The sequence below is a fragment of the Ambystoma mexicanum genome, chromosome 12 (assembly GCF_040938575.1).
Source record: "Ambystoma mexicanum isolate Mex_15411 chromosome 12, UKY_AmexF1_1, whole genome shotgun sequence".
Taxonomy (NCBI): Eukaryota; Metazoa; Chordata; class Amphibia; order Caudata; family Ambystomatidae; genus Ambystoma; species Ambystoma mexicanum.
Genome location: NC_090936.1, coordinates 618,856,674 through 618,874,006, shown reverse-complemented (window position 1 = coordinate 618,874,006; position 17,333 = coordinate 618,856,674). Strand labels below are relative to the sequence as shown.

The window sequence follows — 17,333 nt, the reverse complement described above, 5'->3', positions numbered from 1 at the left end:
AGCGCCACTGTGTCTGGACTGGAGTGGTCGAGCTCATGGTTGTTGTGCAACCATGAGCTCGTCCCGACGTCTGTGCAGACAGCTAGGCACCATACAACTCGACGGATCTGGTGATGAGTCTGTGAAGGCATCATGAGTCAGGCACAGACAACAGGTTCTAGTTTTCTCATCAAAACTTTTATTTAACTTAAAAGGCAAGGCAGATGACTGCCTAAGTTGCCCTATGCTAAAGTGGGATTTCCCTACCTAAAGAAAACTAAGGATAGTCTACGTCAGGAAGTCCAAAGTAAAAGTTCTGTCTGTCTCTGTCCAAAACCTATACTTGCCCTCTCCACGATCATTAGTCTGGCTTTAGAGCTGCCAGAAGCACGGAAACTGCTCTCCTGAACATTTGTGAAGATCTGCTCTCCAACCTTGACTCTAACATCCCCTCTGTCCTCATCCTACCCAATCTCTATTCTGCCTTTGACACGGTCAACCATGCCATCCTGCTCAACCGTCTCTGTGACAACCTGGGTATGACTGATCAGGCTCTGGCCTGGCTGACTTCTTTCCTCTCTGATCAACCTTCCCAGATCCAACGTGTGTCCTTCCTTTCATCTATCTCCCTTTCTCCCTGCGGTGTTCCCCAGGGGTCTAACCTCTCACCCTGGCTTTTCAAACAATACCTGGCAGCTCTCGCCCGCCGCATTGCGATTTTCTGCTCCAATTTTCAGTGCTATTCTGATGACCCTCAACTCATTTTCAGGCTTCCCTCTGCCACCTCTTCTCCTTCTCTCATCTCTGATTGTCTGCCATTCAGGATTGGTGTTCCGCCAACGATCTCTGCCTGAACGCCAGCAAGACGTATATCCTCCTCATCGGCACACCTTCACCCTCCTTTCCTGTCACTCACTGGCCGGCCTCCCTTGGCGCTCCTCCTAACCACACCTGCGAGGCTAAGAATCTCTGGGTCATCTTTGATTCCACACTTTCCTTCTCTGCTCACATCTCTGATGTCTCCAAAAAGTCTAACTTCCTACTGCACCACCTCAGAGGTACTCTGCCTTTCCTTTCCTTCCCCCAAAAGCTCACTGTCTCTCAAGCCCTGGTTCTCTCTAGGTTGGATTATTGCAACAGCATCTTTCTAAATCTACCTGCTTCTACTCTCTGCCCTTTGCAACTTATCCAGAACAGGACTGAAAGTCTTGTCCTTGGCCTCAAGCCCTGGGACCGTATCTCTCCAGCCCTGAAAACTCTCCACTAGCTTCCAGTGGCTGCAAGGATTAAATTCAAGACCCTTTGATTGTCCATAAGGATTTCTGGGGCCTGGGTCCAAAATACCTTCAGCTGTCCCTCCGTAAATACCTTCCCTCCCGAACCCTTCGCTCCTCCACCTCTAACTCCCTCAGGGTCAGTCGTTTTTCAAAGAAACAGGCTGCAGGTAGATGTCTGTCTTTGGCTGGGCCTCCCATTGGAACAGCCTCCCTGCCACTCTGAAACTTGAGGAGAACCACCTATGGCTCCGGAAGCACCTCAAGACCTTCCTCTTTACTTCTGCCTTCGCCCCTCCTCTCCCCTGCTGATCTGTTCAGTCTCAGCATCATGCACTTGGTTATCCTCTGACTTTTGGGCCCAGGTACCTGCTCACCCTGCCACCCAACCGCACTGCCTCCTGGCAGTCCCTTGCACCGGGGTCTGTATCTGCAACCCTACAGTCCCCCCTCCCCTTTTCTCTGCAGTCTGCTGCCTTAAACTGTGGGATACATTGACCCACTAGGCTCTGCCCTGCGACATCACTGTGTGCTGGTGGCACCAGAACCAGCAAAATGGCCGCAAAAACCCCTCTGCACGCTAAACCCATGAAAATTGCGCTGTGAAACCAGAAAGATGGCTGCCAATCTACTTTGCCTGTGTCAGTGGTGGAACAGGAGACCACACTGCTAAAACCTGTCATTGGGCTGCCCACAGAGTGAAAAGGGAAACTACATGAAAGGCAGTGCTTCATTGCAAGGAAACCCAGGATTGCTCGGAAATCCGTTTTTCCTTGGTTGCTGAAATTACAACATAATGGTTCCCAAACATCAGAAAAGATCCAACATCCTTGCTGGATGTTAGCCGTCACTGTATTTAAAGAATCCACATAAGCACACAATGTCAGGAAAAGCAGATTCCATCACAAGAATATCCACATTAAAAAGTGTGCTGGTCTGTAAAATCTGTCAGAAAAGGGTGCAGTACCGCTGGCCGCCTGTGTGACAGCTGTCAGTTAATTACATTGGAAGCTTAACTTGTGCAGTTAAAATCACATGGTTGAAATTAAGTGACTTGCTATCAAAAACAATATAGGTTGCAACTATTTAATCTCTATGTTTAAAAAGACTGGAATTAGAGATATGTTTGCCTATTTTGAAAATGTAAGTTTATTTTATCAAATACAATTTTAAACAAATTGACTTTAAAGTAAATCTGATGCCAGCCAAAGAGCTTCAAAGCAAATTCCACAGTTTGCTCCAACAAAAGGCATCTCTCCTGCTTCTCATCAAAGCCCAGGAACTCCCAGTCAGGTGTTAATGAAGAGGGGAGGGGATTTTGCTCTGCTGCTCTGGGGAAAGACAAAAGACTACCTTGATTGAAAAGATATGCAGATGCCACTGTCAAAAGAAACTCCTGCCAAAGGACAGAGGCGGGGATTGCTCTTGACCCACCAAAACTTTGGGGGCGGGGACAGACAGTTATGTGTATTCTTAAAGCACAAGAAAGTATATTTTTGAAAAGGACTGACAGAGGACTGTGCAAAATTGTAAGCATTTGTAAAATGACAGTATTGTTAATATGAAAATTCTGGTCATGTTTTAAAACTACTCAGAACTCTGTGCTATGTTCAGGGACATGACTACAGAATTTGTGGTTTTGTAGCAATTGTGGTGATGCCAGAAACATGAAACTTCACATGATTATGCCCAGATATCATGCGAACCTATGTGTAAAAATGTGGACAAATCTGACATTGGATACCAGACCAAAGGTGCGGAAAATTGCCAAATCTAGACCCAAGCTCTCACCGAGACGGGGCTCAGATGAATACTTGCTCCACCAAATCTGTGATATCAATATGCTGTTGCTAGCCAGTTTGTAAAATTGTAAATATGTCTTGTATGAAAAATAGATTTCTTGTGCAGAAACAAAGGGGAGGTACTCTATAGATCATAAAATACTGCGTCATCATGACACCCTGTTTTCTTCACAAATCAGGGGAGAGGAAATACCCTAACAAATAGAATATCTAGGGGGTGTGCCTAGTAGAAGTCAGCATACCCACCCTTTTAGAAAATACATAAATATAGATAGCTTAGGACCTAGAGAGACACACATTCACCCACCATCCGATTGCTGGCGCAGCACTTTGCAAGAGAAATCCATATTCCAGACTCCAGAACTTTGAAACCAGAAAGGCCCATTTCCAAAGTTGAACCCTTCTCAGCTTGGCCTTTAATAAATCCTGAAACCAGATTTTGCCCCAGACCTCCAAGGGGAACAAACAAAAGAACAACCTGGCTGTGCTGTTGCTGCTTTCTTGCTAATAATTCTTGCTAGAATCCAGAGATCCAACCTAGTAGAGCAGAGCTGTGGCCAGATAGCTGCGAACCAGAACCAACCCATCAGATCCAGTCCAATCCCGCCGTGCAGTGTCCAGAGTGCCGTACTGAGTGCAGAACCAGAGCACCTTGAGTCAAGTCCGGTGTGCTAGCAGAATTCCAGTCCAGAAAGTATCCCTGACCAGATCTCTGACGGGTCCATTCCAAACATTGGTAGTGAGTATCCGTAGCATAGGATTGTCCCTAGCATATGTATTATCCATAAGTAATCCTATCCAAACCCACTCTATTATATCCAGAACTGCATTGTAGAACATATTTTGTCTTACCTGAATCTTTCTCTCATCCCTATAGTCCTTTGGTAATAAGTAGTGTTAAAAATCATCTTTGTGCTAATATATTTCTGAAGAAAGGCAAGCGTCTCGGAGGAGTCGCTGGGCTGGTGGCTGTGCTGTCGTGTAGTTTGTGGCTTCATAGTCTCTATAGTGTAAGAAACCTTGTTTGTAATTTTAAAAAGCGCAACCTTGTTTTACAAATGTTGACTCTTTCTGAAGAAAACCGACCTCTACAAAAACCTTCATACCTTCTTCACCGTTTATGCTAGAAACGAAACATTTGCCACGAAGTTTGCCACACATTTTTCATTTGGCTCAAATCTATCACATGTGAAACAGCTGTACATTGCATCTGACCTCAGAATTAAGTTTTCAACTTGCTAGTTACTCAATAATCATTGCTAGTGTTTATCTGAAACTATACAAAGCGGCTCCCACTAGTATTGAATCCATTTTAGTGAATTAAATCAATTTTCAGTGTTTTCCCATTAATTCAAAGCCACATTCAAAACCATTTGACCAGTTTGCAATCATTCCTGTCTTTCTCTGTGTTTGCTGGGGGTAGTTGGGATTGATATTGTATTTGTTGAATTCTGTATTCCTGAAACCTGTTTTCTCTCCTTCCATCTTTTTATACTGCATATTGGGGGTATATCGTTCAGAAATAAAAGATCCTATAGACATAAATAAATAATTAAGGGTTCCAGCTGTGCATCACATGCTAGGCATTGACCCAGGTGGAGTGCCGGGTTGAAATCACTTACAAAACCTAGCGCTTGCCACTTGCTGGCTGCACTACCACTGTTTGTTGTGTTTCATTATTTATTTATTTACTTAATATTTATTTGTATGCCTTTGTTCAGCACTTTCCACTTCTCCCCCCTCCCATGCACTTTGCCCTTCCCTCTCCCATGCACTTGCGCGTTCTCAGTGTCACTGGGCCTAGTAAGATCATTGTTTTGTTCTCCCTGGTTCCCCTCCCTTGCCTCGTCATGCTCTGAAACACTTGTGTACCAGTGCGATAGACATAAAATATCAGTATAAACAACTAACTGCATATAATGTGTAGGGATGTCAGCACCAACAAAAGGAATAGTGTCCAAAGTAAAGTTCTGAGCTTCTTCCAGCTCTTTGGCTTGTAATCAGCCCCCCTTCTCCAAGTTCAAAGTAGTTCATCAAACACAGGGGTTCCCTTCCCCAAGAGTTAAATCTTCCAGATTTCAAAATAACACTTGACTTAAATATCACAACAAGGTCTTTGCACAACATGAGCTTATTTATAGATGCCCTCCGTGGCTTTTCCATTCAGGGACACCCGGTCTAGGCACCGTTGTGGGACCACACGGTCCACCCATTACAGGTCATGCAACCTGTACACTTTCTTGACTGCTTTTCCATGGACACCAGTCCTTTGCTTCTCCTCAGCAATTAGGTTTGCCTCAGTCTCATGTGTTACACTGTCCTGATACAGTATTGTAGCTTGGTTAATCACCTTGTGCTTACTACACCTTCTTATATTTCCTTGCCTCTTACCATTGCTTGTTTCCTTGTAATATACAATTCTTGGCACTTTCTTAGCTGTGGCCTATTTAGGAATTCTTATATCTTGCATTGAACTCTATGTGCTCTCTTGGCTTTGCTAGCACTTGTTTCAGTAAATGCAGTTCATTATGTCAATGCAGTTCAAAGCATCCCCTTCAGTAGAGTTCCCAATCTTTCTTTAACTCCTTTCAATATGCCAGAGTGTTTCTAACTTGCTTTCAAATTATGGCATTGTTTGTCATTGTTGGCAGGCCTCCAGATAAGGTGTGTACCAGGCCGTTTTACGCATGAAAATCTTGCAAATACGACAGCTTTATTATTTGCCTGTGTACATTTACACACAAGATTAGAGCAGAGGGCAGTGCAAAGGTCAGGTTACTTGACAGAAACCAGAACGCTTCTTTTGATTTTTATCTGCATGGAGGTAATCGCAAGCCATGTATAAAAGTCTCTGAAACAGAATGTATTTATCTGAAGCCTTTCAAAAAAAGAAACTGCACACTGTGACAAAAGGAATGGTTTCTTTCCATTCTGCTTCTGCTGTGTTGCTTGTTGCAAACGGAACCACTGTGCATACTTATTTTCCTAGCATTTTAGTATTGTAAAATTAATAAAATGGAAAACTTGCAATTGAGAATTAATATTTTTTAACAAATTATGCTTTTTACAGTGAAAGCAAACCAGTATTGCACAATTGTATTTTTCCGAGTTCCTGGGCTGTGTGCATAATCATGCAGAGACAGATAATTTTTAACTTTATTATTTAATTTACACTCTAATTATAAAAACAGTGTGTAAAATGATGACTATGCATGTCTAGTTTACATCCATTCAACCTTGCAGTCAATCGGGTACATTACTATAAATTGTCAGTGGCAGAAGAGTCGTTGTTCAAGGGTATGTGATTGTCATTACACCAATCACAGGTGTTCTAACCTCACAAACTTTCAAGACTACAATTAAAACATCCAAAACCTGACTCTCCAGGAAGTGGAAGCGCTTTAAAAAAAAACAAATGAAAGTTACATTTGTAATTGAAATAGAAACTCAGCAAAACCTGTGCCTGTGATATTCCAGATGGGTATTCAACTTTATATAGCGCTTCATACATGGTTCGTCCAACATCTAGGCACTGTGATTATTATACCTCAGTCGATACTCAGTTAACCGACTTCTGAAGGATGTTAGCCAATAAGTTAGCTCAGCTGGTTGAGCACTCATTGCTGCGATCTGTGCATGATCTATAGGTTGCAGGTTTGAATCCTGGCTAGGCCAACTCAGCCTTTAATGGTCGATAAAGGAGTACCGACTTAAGTTTGGGGATAATTGGGATAAATATGGTCTACATACAGCGCTTTGCTGAAAGCGCTATATAAATAACCATTTGACCATGAGATTAGAGATGATATATGTTATTTATAATGTGCTTAATACCCAGATGTTTCTAAGCACAGACCCGGGGATTGAACCTGTGTTGCTCCGTGTCGTTTTGCTTCCAAGGCCCTGAGCTATCCTCCCGAGACAATATAGAATTTAGCATTGAGTCCTTGCCTCTCTGCACTGTTTGTTGTCTCATAACATTGGCATACCATTAGGTAGTAATAGCTCCAGGCATTAACCATCAAAAGACAATTCTGCTATCGAACCTCAAAACGCACAATATAATTCATGCTTGATTATTATTATTACTTATGTAATTGGCCAGGTTTTTGTGTTTTCAACATTTAAATATATACAGGAGAGATCAAATGGCCAGACCTTAGAGAAATAATTAAAGGTGTATTCTTTCACAATGCAGAAAGCTGCTGCATGGTAATGATTTCCATACAGTTTTTGCACACGTCGGCTGTAGGTCACATACATTTTACGCTCTTGCAAAGGAGAAAAGTAATTTTTACTCTCTTGAAATCGCATTTACTCTCACTGCCTGTTGCGGTTGTATAGACCCATTACCCAAAAGGAATTGTGAATATCTAACTGCTGACTGATTTAAATTTAAAATGTTTTGGATTCACTGTTAAGCCTGCCTCTCTCAGTGTTCTCATGACAGTGTAGAGATGATAGATGTGATCTTCCCAAGTTTTGCTACGTATTACGATATCGTCTAGATATGCTCTACAAAAATCAGAGAACGGTTGTAATATTTTGTCCATCAGCCACTGGAATGTGGCGAGGGCCCCATGTAACCCGAACGGGAGGACTTTAAACTGAACAAGACCTATTAGTGTTCCGAAGGCAGTTTTTACCCCTTCAGGACGTATAACAGGACCTGCCAACAGCCTTTCCTAAGGTCTACGGTTGAAAGGCAGACAGCGTTACCAGTCGATCAATTATGTGATCAAATTGCGAGGCATGGGTATGCATCAAAAGCCGAGATGGAATTAACTTTTCTAAAATCAATACAAAACCTCCAATTCCCATCGGGTTTTGCCACCAGCACGATGGGGGAAGACCAAGGGCTAGTAGAGTGTTCAATAATGTTGGCCTCGAGCATTTGATTGTGCTTCCTGGATGTTGGTTGATTTTCTAGATTCCAGTAATCTATATGGTTTCAAATGTACCACTTTGCCTTCAGGAGTGCGGATATGATGGTAGATATCCTTCACTCTCCTCTCCCTGGTTCCTCTTTGGATACATCAAGAAACTGAAGTATAAGGTTCCAGAGGTCTTGCTTTTGGTTATTATTGAGTAGTGGGATCTTCCTTCCATTCTTTTAATAGATTCACATGATATGCTTGGGTTTTCAATCGTCGGTCAGGTTGGGAAACGTTATAGTTACAAGGGCCGTTTGTTCTAATATCTCAAAGGATCCGTGCCACTTAGCTATACATTTATTTTCACAAGTGGGCAACAATACCAAGAAATGTTGGCCTATTGAAAAGGATCTTAGAGCATCCCTTTTGTCATATGAGGTTTTCTGCTGTTCCTGGGCCTTGGCAATGTGGATTTCAACAAAGGACCTGACTACCTGCATGTGTTCTTTCAGTCGGTTCGTAGTTTGGGAGAGTGGAATGGGGGCTTCTTCACTTTCTTCCCAAGTTTCTCTCAACATATCTAAGATATTTCGAGGTTCCTGCCCATACAGTAACTCGAAGGGGGAGATTCCTGCAGAAGCCTGGGAGTCTCAGCAAAAAGAGCTCAAGGTATCATTTGATCCCAACTTCTCCCATCCTGTTCTACTAGCTTTCGTAACATGGTTTTCAAGTTCTCGTGAAACCTTTCGGCAAGGCCATCTGCTTGTGGCTGATATACTGAGGTTCTTAAGAGTGGTGATGTGTTACAGTTCTTTCACCTCACCCATGAGTCTGCTCATAAATATAGAGCCCTGATATGTTAAGATTTCTTTGGGAAACCCTACTCATGAAAAGAAAGGGAGTAAGTGTTTCAAAATCTGTTGGGTGGTGTTAGCTCTAAGGGGAAAGGCCTCAGGATACCAGGTTGCATAATCAACTAACACCAAGATCTACTCGTTCCCTAACTTCGATATTTCCAAGGGACCCATAATGTACATGCCGATCCTTGAAAACGGAACTTCAAAGATTGGAAGTGGATGCAAGGGGACTGGTGGTGGTATATGCGTACTGGTATTTTGATAGATTTTGCAGGACTGAACAAATATCTTAATGGAGGCATGAATTCCAGGCTAGTAAAATGTATTCAAGATTTGGCCTTGAGTTTTTGTTTGCCCGAGATGACCTCCTGTCAGATGGGAATGGGCAATTTCCAGGACCACCTGTTTATGACTTTTAAGGAAAACTAACTGGGTTTTGACTATGCCCTTTAAAGTGGTGTCTCCCCTGTATAGTAACCCATGTTTCAACAAGAAAAAAGGTCTACCTCTCTCAACAGACTTCTTGCTCAGGAACAACAAGGCTTCAGCCAACAATGGATTGTTCCTTTGGGCAAAGGGTAGGTCAGAAATAGTTTCTGTTTGCTCTTCTTTGACCCTTCTGCGTTTGGGGTCTCGGGGGTTCTCAGGTGTGTCAGTCTCCCCAAAGCCTCGGGTACCTCGATCTGTTAACTCCTTCCCGGACTCTTCCTTTAACCTGTGGAACACTCCTCTCTCGAGCACCCCTTGTACAATGGCATCCCCCTGGTGGATTTGGAAGGGATCCTTTCCAAGATTCTGCAACAACACTTTAATATCACCCGTGAAGTCTGGATCTATAACCCCTGCCAATACATCAATCCCTAAACTCCATGCAAATCCTGATTTGGGTGCTAATCTGATATAAGTATTTGAGGGTGGAATCAGAATCAGATCAGTGGGTATTAGTCTTCTTTCACAATGGGGAATGATCTCTTCCCTAGTGCTGCAAATATCAAACTCAAAATAGCCCCTTGTGGCTACAGGAGGGTCTGACGCTGTGGTACTTATCTTCTCAAACGTTAGGGACCCCCAACTTGTATTGGTTGAGCCGCATCCCATACTGACACAATTTGTGAAGCCACCATAAATCAGACACAGAAAACAGGTTCAAGTTTTCTCAACAAAACTTTTATTTCACTTAAAAGGCCGGGTGGATGACTGCCTAATGTTCCCTGTTCTGTGGATTTCCCCACCTAAAGAAAACTAAGGATAGTCTACATCTGGAAGTCCAAAGTAAAACTTATGTCTGTATCCAAAAGCTATTCTTGCCCTCACAACTAACTGGGATGTCAGCATCAAAACGAGGAATTGTGTTCAAAGTAAAGTTCTGAGCTTCTTCCAGCTCTTTGGCTTGTAATCAGCTACCTTTTCTCAAGTTCAAAGTAGTACATCAAACAGAGGGGTTCCCTTCCCCAAGAGTTCAAATCTTCCAGCTTTCAAAACAACACTTGACTTAAATATCACAACAAGGCCTTTGCACAACACAAGCTTCATTACAGATGTTCTTCGTGCCTTTTCAATCCAGGGACACATGGTCTAGGTGCAGTAGTGGGACCACACAGTCCACCCATTACAGGTCACGCAACTGGTAACCTTTCTTGACTGCTTTTCCTTGGACACCACTCATCTGCTTCTCCTCAGCAGTAAGGTTTGCCTCAGTCTCATGTGTCACACTCTCCTGACACTGTATTGTAGATTGGTTAACCACCTTGCGCTTGTTACACCTCCTATTTTTTTGGCTCTTGCCAATGCTTGTTTCCTTGTAATATACAGTTCTTAGCACTTTCTTGGCTGTGTCCGATATTGGATTTCTTATATCTTGCATTCAACTCTTAGCACTCTCTTGGCTTTGCTAGAACTTATTTCAGTAAATGTAGTTCATTGTGTCAATGCAGTTCAAAACATTCCTTTCAGTAAAGTTCACAATCATTCATTCACTCCTTTCAATATGCCAGAGTGTTTACAACTTGCTTTCAATTCGTTTGGTAGTCAAAATTCTTCTCATTTGCTTTTAACTAGCTTTTATATCATTCGGTATTCAAAATACCTGTCATCTGCTTTAAATTACATTCGGTATTCAAAATGCCTTGCTTTCAGTTCATTTCTATCTCCGTCCTAGCTCAGTGGGTTAAGTGCTCAGTGCTGGGTTCTATCTGTGTTCTACCCACCAAAGGTTTGAATTCTATCAAGTTCTACTCAACCATATATGCCACTGACCATAAAGCTCAGACATGTATGCTTAATAACGTATGAGGTCAGCGACATATAGGAGTACAATGTTGTGGTGTCAGCCTCTGGTCTACTTGATGATGAACCATGTTGTATTCCCTTTCAGTTTGTGTATGAAACTTTTGATTTAAAATGCGATTGATTATATTGCCTCTACAAACTTGACCTTACTATTTTCTTGACAGCATTGTTTTTTTTCAAAATTCCCTACCAAATCCAAGGCAATTACAAATAGTCAACAATTGCTTTTGCTGTGTGTTGTCACTTCTGCTACCCTTTGGATTTTGGTGAAATAATGTCCCTGGACCCGGTTTTGATCATCAGTACACTACAGTATCAAAAATATGGGTTCTAGAATGTACACTACTATATTAATAAACCATTTTTCCGGCTGCTTGAGACGCTAATAAAGGCGTTCATATGGGGGGAAAACAGACACAGGATAGCGCTGTCGACATTGACTCTACCCTACACAGAAGGCGGCATCCAACTCCCAAATCTAGAAAAATATTACCTAGCAGCCCAGCTTAGCTTTGTCACTAAATGGTTATCCGTTGAGCCCACAGATGAAACACCCCTGCTGCAGACCATGAGCCTCCCACTCAATTTGAAAGAACTGGTCTGGGTACCCTCGAAACTGCTGGGCGGAGCAGCACCTTTCATAGTCACCTTGGGGAGGGAAATTTGACGTAGAACAAGGACACTTACCCACACGCAGAATGCTTACGCACCAGAAATACCATTGATCGCAGACCTGTATACAACGGCCACTGACCTGAAACAAATCAGATTATGGGAAAGTGGAGGGGATTACACCTGGGGAGACCTTTACGAAGAGGGTACCTTTAAAGTATTTGCCATGCTACAGGACAGAGAAGGCATCCACACGGGCCAGTTCCTCTGGTGCCAGAGGGTCCGCTCCACAGCACGATGTAAATGGGAAACATGTCCTGAGGAACCGGACTCGGAACCATTACTTACGCTGCTATATAATATGGGGGAGGGCAGCAGACCAATATCCCAAATATACAGACATCTGAGCGATACACCTAACTTCCGAAGTATGGAAATGAAAAGTAAATGGTAAACAGATATAGGCAGAGAAATGACAGAGGGGGAGTGGAACAGAGCGCTTGCATTCCCCAAAGAGGTGTCAAGAAACCATAGATTCCGACAAATACAGATGAATGTGTTGCACCGAACCTACCTAACCCCGAAACGAATAGCCAAATTTAACAAACAAGCGCAGTCAAACTGCACCTGGTGCATGAGGGAGGAAGCAGATCTAATTCACATGATGTGGGAATGTTCCAAAACTAAGACGCTGTGGGACAAGGTGAAACAGACATGCGAGAAAACAGGCATGACCAATTACAAATGGACACCCGAGGAATGCCTACTGGGAATTTATCCCAGGCTAGCCAAACTGAAGCACACAGTCAGACTTATGGACATAACGTGCATACTGGCCAAAAGAACTATAGCCATGTCCTGGAAAAAACCCGCAGGACCACAATATAAAGCATGGCATAGCGAAACAGAGCGATGGGTGTCGGCTGAGACCAAGGCCTGGGAGGAATGTGTCACTAGATCTACGGATGAGTCTAGCAGAGCTCTCGAGGCATGGAAAGAACTTACTAGACACATGTTTCTCCCCTCGGATGACAGGCCCCCATGAGTCCATGATCTTAAACAAACTTATCTGCAAGACAGGAAAGGGCAACCCAAGAGAACTGATCAGAGACATCGCTGGTCCAGGGAAGGTATCCCCCCTGAACCCCCTCTGAGTAAGCTACCCAACCTCCCCACACCCCCCCTCCCCGAAACAAGAGACGCTGAAATACACGAACATGGCAAGGAGACAGTTATTGTTATCTGTTGTTTGTTATACTGTTAAGGTTAAACTGAAAAGCATTGTAAATGAATATGCACAAGACACATTTCCAAAACTTGTAAGAGATATTACTGAAAATGCCAATAAACAAATTTAAAAATAAATCAAAAATACATCTGGTCTTGGTAAAGGCTCAGTCCACCTTAACAGTCAGAAGGGGCAGAGCTAACAAAGGTGCAAACCTTTCTAAACACACCATGGAGTTTCAAAAGGAATAATCAAACACAAAGGGATGTGATTGGGAACAAAATTGTGGGATTGTTTCCGAATAGCTTTTTATGAACAAGCATTTCATTTAATATCTTTTACTAGTTATTCAAGAATTATAATCTGTGGAAAGGTCACTAGTAGGATTGGTGTTGAAGAGATAGATAAATAGACAATGCAGGTCTATTACCCTCTTCACCATCTTACATAACACTCTATTGCAGCAATACATAAACATAATTGAAACATAATTGGCTATATATAGGTATTATAGTCCATGAGGAGGGGGTTCAGACAGCTATAAGAGTCAGGACATCATCTTGAGTTGTGTGGGTTTTTTGAGAAGGCGGTGGAGCAGTGCAGAAGTGTGTTGGGAGCTGAAGAGGAGAAAAGGGGGCTGGAGGGAATTGGGTGGGGGGCAGTGAGGAAGAGGGTGAGAGCAGAAGGGAGAACAGTGAACAGGCAGAGAGGAATAAGGACTGGAGAGTGGAGAAGGTGGTCGATAAGAGAAGGGCAGAGAAAGATAAGGTGATAACATAGAGAAAGGAGAAGCAGAAAATATGAGAGGTGATTAGATGAGAAACATAGATAGATAAGAGAGCGGAGGTCGGAGGTGTAGAAGAGAGAAAGGTGAGAGTGGAACAGACAAACTCTAAGTCTTAGGGGTGTAAGGTTATATGGAGAGGAGGAAAGAGCAGAAAGTGCCGCATCAAGGAGGTGATGAGAGGAAGTAAAGACACCCTTAGTAACAACATCATCATGGTTCGTGGAGGGGGCAGTGGAAGATGTGGTTTTGGGGAACAGAAATAGTTCCCCAGATAAGGAGTAGATATACCCTCCCAAACCCATTTTACCAGCCAGACCGACCGCTGGCGGAAAGTTTTGAGCTTGGCCTGCAGGCACTCTGGTCGCACTCTTGTTGTTGCTAAAGTGGAGCGTGGTATTCCTGTTGCCCTTAGTCTCAGGTGAAAGGGTCCCTTGAGAACCAGGGCAATTAGGATCAGAAGAAGGAGCCAGAAACAAATGAAACAAAGAGATATGAAAGAAGTCTAGGGCTTCTAAGTCTGGGTTTGGGACGGTATATCTTCTCCTTATCTGGGGGAACTGTTTCTGTTCCCCAAAACCACACCTCCCATGGCTCCCTCCATGAAACAAAGTTTATGTTGTTACTAAGGGTGTCTACTTCCTCTCATCACCTCCTTGATGCCCCAACACCTGCTCTTTCCTTATACCACCAGACTGTGAGTGACTTCTGGAACGGAATCCCAGATTGACAAACTTTGTGTTATATCATGAAAGATCTACTTGCACCGATAGGCTATCGCCTGTTGAAGAGACAAAGAGAATCAGTTATGTGCTTTATGTTGTCTCTTTCTTTAGTTGCACCAAACTTGGTACTGCCCCACACTGAATCTGTTTTCTGTTAAAATTGACCACCTAATGTTTCTGTCTAATTGATTCCACTTGGCTTCATGCTATAGTTCAGTTGGGAATTGTGCATACTGCGGTTTCTTACTGATCTTTTATAGATGAGGCGAGTATCCCTAATTAGGAGCCACAAACATTGTGATGAGATGTTTAGCTATGGGTTTTTACCAATGGCCAATATTTTGCTTAGATTGTGTTTCAAGTGTTGACACATCTAGTGATAGAAAGCTACAAGGCAAGCTTGAACCTGGATGCTCTGAAAAAAGACCATGGTAGAGTTGACTTTGCAATGGAGGTATCTAGCAGGGTCATTCTGCAACCAGAATCTGAAAGAATCAGTAACTTCCTTGCACTGAAGTCAGCTAACCATTTGCCAACAGTGGTAATAAATTTAACCTGATGCATTTTGTTAAAACCGTTTCATCTTTTACGAAGAAGAATGTGCTTAAATAGTACCACCACCTCCAAGGATTCACTTGGTTATGCATCAGCTGTTATTAAAGATCAACAGCAACCTTACGAAATAGCCACATAAATACGCTTTGTCTACATTTCCGAGTCCTCCTCAAACTTCATGACTCGATTTGCAGTGTCTATCCTTCAAATTCCAATTATTTGTATTACTTGAATGGTCTCCTCTACTCATCAAATTGGTGTGGGTTCTGCTTTTCACCTACATGAAAGGAGTCCGGGAGCTCTGTCAGGCTCATGTCCAACATCACTGTGCAGAAGACAGTCAAAATAGTTGCTTCTAGTCTGAATGTATAGGGTGTCGGGTCGGTTTAAAGAGGCACACCTAGAGCTGGCTCTCCCATCTACCTTTCCTTTTGACATTCATCCTCAACTCTGCACTAGTTCTCAAAGAATGCAGGTCTGGTCACACCAGGTATATTGTCACACAGTCCCAACATCATCTACTCTACCTATGTTTTCACTTTGGTGGCAGATGGCTTGCTATTAAAGTTGTATATACTGCCAGCTACTGTGTTGCAACAATCTCTACCCCACAGCAGCTCCCAGGTGCATGTAATGCTGTGAAAACCTCAACAACAACAAAAAATTAATAAAATAAAGACCACCATCAACTAGCACAGTTCTAGAAGAAGGAAATTCTTTGGGAAGAGTTAATAAAACATGTATAGAAAGAAATATCCACAGACTAAAAAAATTGACCAACTGAAGGAAAATATATAAACAACTCAAAGTATAACAACATTCCACAGAGCAAATACATCCAGAGCCACACCAAATCATTCTTCAACTAAAATGTTAATAATATTACAACCTGAGAGCAAACAAGAGTTGAATGCTTATCACACCATGACGGGAGCGCAAGGGGGAGTACTGCGCCTTGTTGGGATTGGTATAAAGGGTGCAGGATGTTGACAATCTCATGTTTTCTGCTAAATGTCATCCATTATTTCGGAATCATGTTATGTTTGTTTTTCTTGCCTGCTGAGGTTTTAATAAAGATAAACTATAAGTAAAGTTAACGCTGACATATTAAAAAGAACCAATGACGGTTGACCTGGCTGTGAAATCATGATCTTCTAAAGAGTAGTTTCTGCAGCCCCTACTTCACTTCCTTGTTGCGCAAAGTGTATATCATTGGGTTGAACAATGGAGTTATCACAGAATAAAAGACGGCCACCACTTTATTCATATCAACGGAAGGAAGGCTAGTTATCCTAGCATACATGAAGACCATTGTTCCGTAAAATATGAAGACCACAGTTAGATGGGATGCACAGGTAGAGAAGGCCTTTCGGCGTCCAGCAGAGGAAGGAATCTGTATAACAGTGTTAAGAATGTTCACATAGGACAATGTAATCACTGTCAGTGAGCTGAGAAGGACAGTCATGGAGACCAGGAAATCAACCAGTTCTTTGACATGGGTGTTACTGCATGACAATCTCAACAGTGGGGAGGCGTCACAGAAAAAGTGGTTAATGATGTTTGGACCACAGAAGGTCTGCAAGTGCAAAAACAGGATGGGAAGGACAGGGGTGAGGAAGCCACTCACCCAGCAACACACAACAAGCCATGCACAAGCACCTTGCGTGATAATTGATTGGTAACGCAGTGGGTTGCAGATAGCGACATAGCGATCAAATGCCATGGCTGCCAATAGCAGGCACTCTGTTGCTCCAAGAAATGTAAAGACATACAACTGTGAGATGCAGCCAGCAACGGAAATGTTCTTCTTACCGGAGATCAGGCTAAAGAGGAGGTTGGGCACTGTCACTGATATGTATCCTATCTCTATGATTGAAAGGTTCACCAGGAAGAAGTACATGGGCTTGTGAAGGTGGCAGTGCCAGCATACAAGAAGCACAATGATGATGTTTTCTGTCACTGTCAAAATATAGATGAGCAGGAAAACATGGAAGAGGAGTATCTCCACCTCCCGACTCGCGGGAAAGCCAACAATGATGAACTCTGTCACAGATGTTTGGTTTGCTGCATCCTGCCGGGGTTTTGAGTACATCTGCAGGGTTTAGATGAAAGGTGAGTCAGAGATAAGAGAATGCAGGACACTGGACAAAGACATAGACAGGGCTGTATGGATCAATGTATTTGTTGTGCTGATAGAAGTAGAGTTGACTATGGAGTCTAGTTTCTGTACAAGGTAAGTAGGCTGTGCAGATGTATTGTTTGTTTCTGGGCAAACTTCAAGAAGGTTCATCTTTAACTTAAACAGAGCATGGTAAGGTCTGCTTGGATGCCCACTGCAGGTGTATGAATACTCT

At 42.8% G+C, this 17,333-nt stretch overlaps 1 protein-coding gene across 1 annotated transcript; it reads right to left on the bottom strand.

The window, feature by feature from the left end:
- Positions 1-16,156: 16,156 nt before the first annotated feature.
- Positions 16,157-17,071, bottom strand: LOC138514642 (olfactory receptor 6Q1-like). The gene has a single exon (XM_069630083.1). It carries the CDS (start codon positions 17,069-17,071, stop codon positions 16,157-16,159), a length of 915 nt encoding a protein of 304 aa, XP_069486184.1.
- Between the last annotated feature and the right edge of the window lie 262 nt (positions 17,072-17,333).